At 37.1% G+C, this 8,553-nt stretch overlaps 1 protein-coding gene across 1 annotated transcript; it reads left to right on the top strand.

The window, feature by feature from the left end:
• Positions 1 to 418: 418 nt before the first annotated feature.
• LOC121428416 lies at positions 419 to 4,451 on the top strand. Its single transcript, XM_041625015.1, has 3 exons — positions 419 to 599; positions 1,609 to 3,492; positions 3,810 to 4,451. Exons 2-3 carry the CDS (start codon positions 1,708 to 1,710, stop codon positions 4,449 to 4,451), a joined length of 2,427 nt encoding a protein of 808 aa, XP_041480949.1. The 5' UTR covers positions 419 to 599; positions 1,609 to 1,707.
• The last annotated feature ends 4,102 nt before the right edge of the window (positions 4,452 to 8,553 follow it).

Genomic DNA, 8,553 nt, shown 5'->3' with positions numbered 1-8,553 from the left:
AATTAAAACAATAACTTTAATTAAGAGCAAAAAATAATGTCATAAATGAATTCCTCGTTATAGAAAACTATGGTATTGCTGTATCATTCTTCTTTTCGGGCATTCTCGATATAAAATGACAAATAATATACATATTACACATAAAAACTTTTTCAGGTATGGAAAATCTCTACCGGACTATGTAGGCCTGTGACGTGAGTTTCCTTACACGTATATGGTTTCATTTTGATAACTACAGCCATGGGCAGAAGGAGAGCAGTATATAATGAACCTTCTAATGACGAGATTAAAAGCAAGGTTGATGATGTCTTTTTCTTTAAATAAAATTGAATTCAGTCTGATTATTAAAAAGAAATTTCGGAATATAAGGAGAGGTTTTATGTCAGTGTATGATAGATTAGATCTTGCTTCTCAACGATACTAACGCTTCAGAGTTGTCCATGGCAGATCGTTTTGTTGTGTCTACCCTCCGTTGATGCGAGAGAGCTTAGCGCCTTTCTACACTTTTCAGAAATTAGCACTTTAACATTATCTTGTTGAGACTGGGAAGTTTGAAGTCCAGGATATTTCACTACTCGAAGTACTAAAGCTCCTATGAGGTTGGTTGTCTTTGATGTACCCTCGTCAATAGCGAGTCTTCGCTCTTCGACCCCGGGCGTACACTGTAAAAAATGAAGCGCTAATTTAGCACTTACAGCGCTTGTATAGTGACTGCACTACCAGTGCTGAGCGATATTACTCGCTAATATTTGTTTTTTTATGGACTGCCTGTTTTTTTACCTGTAACAATCATTTAATTATACTATTTGGTACTTAAAGGTTAAGTCAACCCCGGAAAAATTTCGATTTGAATAAATATAGAAAAATCAAGCAAACAAAACACTGAAAATTTCATAAAAATCTGTTGTAAAATAAGAAAGTTGTGATTTTTAAGGTTTCGCTTATTTTTCAAAAAAAACAGTTAATATGCACAACCCAGTGACTTGCAACTGAGAGAGTTAATGATATCCCTCAAGCAACTTGACTGAACCATTAAATGTTAACACAATGGTAATGTTCTGGGAGGAACAAAACTTGTTTCACAGGACATTTAGAAGAAAATTAGAATATTTCTTATACTAATAAAATACAAAAGAAATAGTCAGTGGGTGACGTCATCAGTCACCTAATTTGCATACCGACCCAATGTGCATCTAACTATTTTGTGAAATTAAGCTTAACTAAAATATATTGTAACTTTCTTATTTTGAAAATGCCAATGTTATGCTTTTTGGATTTTTCTCTTTTATGGTGGACTTGTCCTTTAATAATCTAGTAGGCAACGAAAAGGACATGAACCTATATTTCGAATGTGAAATAAATTTCAATATTTTCTTAATTATCATGAACATGGTGAACGTTGAATTAACCGGTAAACCTATACCGCTAATTAGAAGTTTGGAATATGTGAAAGGAAAGGAGGTCGTTGTAAATTATTATTAAGAATGATATCGGTCTTTATATTTCAATTTCGTAAAATGTATTTGTCGTGAGCGCAATCGCCATCTGCTTTACCTCTTTTTTTTATTTAAATCTGTTAATGCATATTTACTATTTGTTCTTTTTCAGATTTTTGATTGACTTCTGCGATCAGCGATTTTGATCACACTACCAAATTACAGCTATCAATATTTGGAACAACCCGAGAGAGTGCATTTTTGCGAAGGAATGATGGATCCGAAGGGTAATGAAACGCCTCTTTTAACTAAGATTATCCGTCGCTTTAGAGCGCAATGCAACAAAACCAAACGATGCACGAAATATACTGAAGTGGACTGTTCTTCAAAAGACCAGAATGATACTGACCAAGTACCAAGAGACGCCAAAGGGAATGACCATTTTGGATGTCACTGTGTTTCTTCTTGTCACAAAAGTCCAGGCGGTCAGATTTCCCCTGACTTCGTATTTCAGCCAGTCTCAGACAGTGGTAGAGAAGTTTCTTTCCCAACGACGTTTTGCCAAAACTCTGGAATGCCTGATGATTATTCAGGTTTGTGCAAGTTACTTGATCAGCTTCATAGACTTTCCCATCCAAAACCATGCAAGCGTGATTCCCAAATTCAAACGGACCCACTACCGAACCTTCCTCCTCTTGGTTTTCAAGAACACATTCTTTCTGAGAATACTAATACTAATAATAACAATACAAGTCCCGCTCGAATTCAAACCCTTTATTATACACATGCAGCTAAATTGCACTATCCAACGCAACCTGAAAATAGTAAGCGAGAGTCATTTGATCAAGCCAACTCCTCAGAATGTTCCACAAGTTCAGTTGAGCGAAGGACAAGCGCCTCGCGAACACTGAGTGAACCGTCTCTGCAAAAGAGCACACCCACTAGTCCGGGGATGGGGAATTTTCAATTTGACCATGTTGACTTTAGACTGAGGACGTCTAGTTGCATGTTAGCGTCGCCCACTAGCAGTGATTCAAGCTATCCCGGCGAGTATCAGCGTAACTTTGTGACTCCTGATCGTGAGCAGTGGGACCAGGAATCCACTTCTACTCCGCTGGCCTATGGCTATAGATCACTAAGAGCTCAGAGTCAATCTACACCAACCCACGAAAATAACCTGGACGATTTTGTTCTTGAACATAGACGTCGCTCCTTGTCCGATTCTTATGCGTTCGAAGGTTTGCGGGCGACGCGGAGTGAGAAAAAGAACAAGATGAAGAGAAATGGGTCAGCTAGAGTGAATGGAGTTATTCCGCACCATGAATGTAAAAGGAAATATATGCTAGCATTGGAGGACAAACATTCAAAGAAAACGGCATTTTCAAGTTTCCTTGATAAAATGCCAAAGCTAAGTCTACTTAGACGATTCAAGGAAAAACCGATGCAGTACGATAGCGTGCCTGACCTTAGTAAATTTGATACTCCACGGGCAAGATTAATGAAAGGTACAGTTAACAGAAATGTCCGTTCACATGAGCAGCTTGACAAGGCTGGTCTGAGACAACGACGCGCTTTTCTATCCAAGACACAAGGAACCAGTTCCCAACATTCCGATTGCGGCTACATTGACCCTGATATAGTGTCCCGTAATTTTAGCAAAAACAACGCGCTTTTTCTTTCCAAGCCGGTTAGGAAGACCATGTCTTGCAACTCTTTTGACAACACTGTTCCAAGTGGCTCTACAAATGCTAAATTATACCGAAGATCCTTACATTTACCTGCCCCTAGATCCTGCGATCTGGCGGATGTTAACGTACGACCAGACAACAATGAATTCTATATGACATTCGACCCAGATTGGAACCCACCTTGTCAACCATCAACATCACAAATGCCTCTGCACTCACCAGCTACCCCATTAGAATCACACGGAGTGGCGCAGAGGAACTGGAGACAGGCCATTGCGGATGGACAGGAGTCATTCTACGAGAAACTTGGCGATGTCACAGAAGACAATGGTTACCAAGTACCCATTCCAAGATCCCGTCTATCTATCGTAAGTATCCCTAAATAGGTATTATTTCAAACCGATTGCTCAATCATCTGATAACCAAAATCAAGATTGAACCCCGCGTCATCAAAATAAATTTTCTTTCCTAAATGATACTTAGATATTATTGATCCAAAGGTTTTCAGATTCCCATGTTATAAATAAGCCAACATGGACCCTTCTTAAATCTAACCTTGTCAAAGGATTAGTGAAGTTATCATTTCAATCTTAAAATTAATATCCAAGTGCATTAGGCCTGCCTATAAGTAATTATACTAATTTTAAAAATCTAATTTCAATCTCCTTATTCTTGTCTCTTCAAGTCACCGAGCAGACACCTATTGAAGCAGAGCTCTTTGACCAACCAAGACAACCGGAAATACATGCCTCTTCCACCATTACCAAGTGAACACACAAAACAAGACATCTACCAGGAAATCCCAGCCGATTCCGTATTTTTACCTATCCGGACGTCACCGCCGCCGGGTTCCCCAGCTTTCGGTGTCAACGCTATCCACCGGGACAACTATGAGTATCAACCTTGCGATGACATGCATCATGGAACCGTACCCCAATCGAGGTCGAGGTTTGTACCATTTTCTCCGTCCAGTTTACCAGGTAACCATATGCCATCATCTCGATCATCAGGACATGGAAATGTCTTTTTCCCTGAAGAGCACCTGGTTAAGAAGCTTCCGGTTGTCTCTGAGAATGGAACGCAGAGACGTCTGGACATCATCCCATTGCACCGGACAGAAGTTTCTAAAGATGCAACGGTTACGATGGACATGCCGTTACACTCTCCTCCGGTGAATGTAGCACATCATAAGCTGAGACACACTTTATCGTGCGAATCGGGTTCAGGTCACCATCCTACCTTATCGACAGAACCGAAAGGGTGTCCTGGAAGGGATAAAAATTCTGCAGGAAAAGTCAAGATACCACCGATTTTCCTTCAGCAATAAACGTCATTTTAAAGAATTGATACATTAATAAGCACAAAATCAACACCGGAGATGCATTCTGGAGAGGTTTGTAGACCCACCCCACTTCCGCAGTACTATCCTAGTACTACTGTGCACCAGCTTGGCCCCGGACTTGACGCATCACAGAGAAAACATATTGAGAGGATACAAAAACGTGCATTTAGCCTCTTTTTCGGGCCTGCTTTCCAAGATGATGACCTCTAGAAGTGCTCAACCTACATGAGTTCCTGACAAATGGAGGAAAGGACTATAATGAGACTAGCGTGAGGCGTTCCACAAACGGTCAACATTGCTCAACAGCAACAATTAAGTACACTGAGGTACTGACTTTTTATCCAACAAGTCCTATTTCATCCGACAGTTTCCATAGTAAATTACATTGCTTCTCAGCTTGCCAATCAAAATCAAGGAGAGTTGTCAGATCTGACAACTTGTCGGACAAAAAATGTTGTTAAGACGCTCCCCAGAACGCTGTAGCAAAGCGTAATCTCACACAGAGTCCGACTATTCAACAAGCAATCTTTATGTGTAAATAATGTACAAAAGGGTCATCGTGGATCATTTTCTTTCCTAAATGACACTTATCATTGATCCAAAGGTTTTCAGATTCTCATGTTATAAGTAAGCCAACATGGCCCTTCTTAAACCTAACCTTGTCAAAAGATTAGTGATTAGTGAACAGTGTGGTGTATTCTTATTAATAAAAATAAATGAACTACATCGTCTAATTTCATGGCGTTTCCTTTCAATTTTGATTTTTGTTAACGACACTATGTACCAAATAAAATCATGATAATAAGCCAATTATAATTGCACATCTTTTTTGTTTAATCGGCATACTTTTTTATCCAATCTATTTATGCTACATCCTTACTTATCCTTGTATAGCCGGAAACTGTTTCATCTGTCATAAGTTTCATGTCATTTGTTATTTCTTTTTAAGCCAGGTGTACCTGATTGGTTTACATTGTATGTCCTTATAAATTGCTCTTGTTTCCTGCATCCTAAGAATATTATTATCAAATCTGTCACGGTCTGATTTGCCATTCTTCTTCGCCTTTTCGTGATACATGTACTCTTTAAATGCGAAGAGCTATAGTCTAGTTCCTAATCACACTCCTTTTGGAGTGATGCTAGGGACCAATCCCTTTGGAGTACATAATGACTCCTTTTTTTGGAGTAGACTACAAAAAGAGGCAAGTTACTGCTTTCCCCATATGTGTATTTCTATTATATTCTTATTTTTTTAATTTGACCAATAAACAATGATTTTATTACTTTTACATGTCATTTTTGTTATGATTATTGAAATTGTATATATTTTGTGTTTTACTTTGTTAGAAAACTCGCAACCCAACCTTTGGTTGCAATTAAATTTTCTTAACAAACCATTTCAATTTCAATTTCCAATATCAATTGCCGTGGCGGTGGAAATGATTGGGCTACCTATCATCTCAGAGTCAATGTGGATTCGCCCTCATTCCGAAGTGAAGCTGAGATTGTACATTCATAATAACCGAATGTGCCATCCATGGAATTCAAAAGACGATTATTTGCTTTATAATCCCCATCGCAAACGAACTCATTTTTATGATTATAGAAAGGAAAGAAAGTAAATTCCTCCTTTACAAAATGGTATCTATAATTGTGATTATTAAAATTCAGGTAAAACTAAGTAGTTTTATCTCCCCTGGTTGTTAGTGTATAGGCACCATCATCCATACTCTTACTGACTTCATTACTGTGTTTTGCTTTGATTTTTCTAATGATGTATTTTTTTCCAATCAGAAAAGAGCATTCTAAGTATTTGGAATATCGAATAAAATACTACCTTATTAAACAATCCTGTATGTTGTAGAACACCATGATAATTTTCAAACTTGGTGCATTTACCTTGAGTACAAGCCTTTCCATTGAAAGATTTATTATTCACAGTTACAAAAAAATATGAAATTATGAATAGATGTTAAATTCTTCGAATAATCTGGGCCTCAGATGGCCGCCATTGGTTCGATGTGTGTATATTATAGGCGTATTGCCAACACACTTTTCATCAATGTCTGCATTTGATGGTATTAACCCTGCAAGCCGCCCAGTGAATCATTGTTATCTGAAAAAGAATTATTGAAAAATATTCACTCTCTGTCTGTGTTATGCACTATTCTAACTAATCACATGCAATCCCAACCAATCTTTAATTCATGTCATGTTTTGTGTAAAAAATATCAAACTGAATGTGTTCAAACTAATTTATACACACAAACTATTGTACTCAAAAGTTGACAACAAATAGGTATATATATTTTGTGATACATTTTGTCTTTAAAAAATACGAGTTTGATCACTCACTGCAATCAACAGCGCTACTTGAAGCACTAAGAGTAACTCCATTTGATTTTATATCTTTACCTTAATTGGAAACATGTATAAGTGACTTTTCGGTACCGTGAAATTACATTAAACATCCATTTTCCGTAAGGTAAAATAAATGTCCAATTTATTTAAAAGGTCATTATCTTTAACTTGTTTTCGTTCAATATATAGGAAATCGTAACATACCTTATTGATGTATTATAAACGCCATTCCATATTTCTTGTTATTTTATCTTGTTTTTGTATTTTTGAAATGTCCAGTTTATTTGCATTATGTAATTTTTTACGAATTTGAATAAAATTCACGTTCACAAACACTTTTGTGCTTTATTTTATCATCATTTGTCACAATGGGTTATCTCATGTCCGGTGTTTGTGATGGTGTTGGGAGCACAATTTGGATTGTGTTTTATTTTATCATCATTTGTCACAATGGGTTATCTCATGTCCGGTGTTTGTGATGGTGTTTGGAGCACAATTTGGATTGTGCTTTATTTTATCATCATTTGTAACAATGGGTTATCTCATGTCCGGTGTTTGTGATGGTGTTGGGAGCACAAATTGGATTGTGTTTCCTACCTCTAAAACCTATCCTCATCTAGATCACAATATTGACAACTTAACACCAGAGCATGTAGAGTGAGAGACTTTTAGGACCATTTAATGTTTGGGGTTCAAATTGTGTAAAAACCCAATACAACGATTTTAACACTGAAACGGAAATCACCCATAAGTATTTGTATGACTCTGCCAGGGATCGGATCGAACCCATAACCTTCCCGTTCACGAGGGTTCATGTCTAGTCATTTCTTACTATATATCGTGATCTAATCTGATGCGACTAAAAGGAAGTGAAATAACCATTGCGTCCTGCTGACAGGATTAGCAAACCGTGATCAACACTTTGTGTGTTCTCTTATTGGGCTTGTCTTATAAATAACAAGTCTAAAATCATTCTTTTGAGATAACTATCAACGAAACAGAGAGTGGGTTGACCCATAATTCATACAGAGAAAATGGGATGTTTGTTAATTATGATAGTACATGTTTTGCTACACTCTAAAAAATGGAATGTTAAATCAACATTTGAAAAGGTTGGAGGAGTGACAACCTTTTCCAAATGTTACATCCAACTTTGTATAAAGCTAAATCCAACATTTTAAGTGTTGGGTAGAACCATTTAAAGTGGTAAATGCAACATTTAGAAAATGTTGTCACTCCTCCAACCTTTCAAAATGTTGATTTAACATTCCATTTTTTAGAGTGTACTCGGTAACACAAATAGTGTGGTATGAATGTATTGTGTGGTGAATTAGTGTGTTATCATTCAAGTGGGCTTCAGTCAGTCTGTAAGACCCGGTGTTAATGAGCAAACGAGCAAGATTTATCCAAGTCCTCTCGTGGCTGAATTCATATCCCTGCAAAATGGCAAAATCTCAAAGAATTTAACCATTTTCTCTTTGAGTAAAATTGATTAATCTTGTACCATGGGAAAGAATAAACGTTACTCTTTTGTATTGCTTATTTCTTTTGGAATATTATGATAAATAAGTGAATTTCAAGCCTGAAAAGATGCCTCAAACAGTGTTTTCCTCCTCTGTTTTCTCTTGCAAATTGTGCAAAATTTTGTGTTTTAGGCACAAACATTATTCATATCATCAGAAAGCTAAATCTCTCTACTTCCATACTATGTGACTCTTGATATGCG

The sequence above is a fragment of the Lytechinus variegatus genome, chromosome 15, assembly GCF_018143015.1.
Source record: "Lytechinus variegatus isolate NC3 chromosome 15, Lvar_3.0, whole genome shotgun sequence".
In the NCBI taxonomy this organism is placed as follows: Eukaryota; Metazoa; Echinodermata; class Echinoidea; order Temnopleuroida; family Toxopneustidae; genus Lytechinus; species Lytechinus variegatus.
Note: the sequence above shows the minus strand (reverse complement) of the source record. Positions and strands in the feature narration are given on the sequence as shown.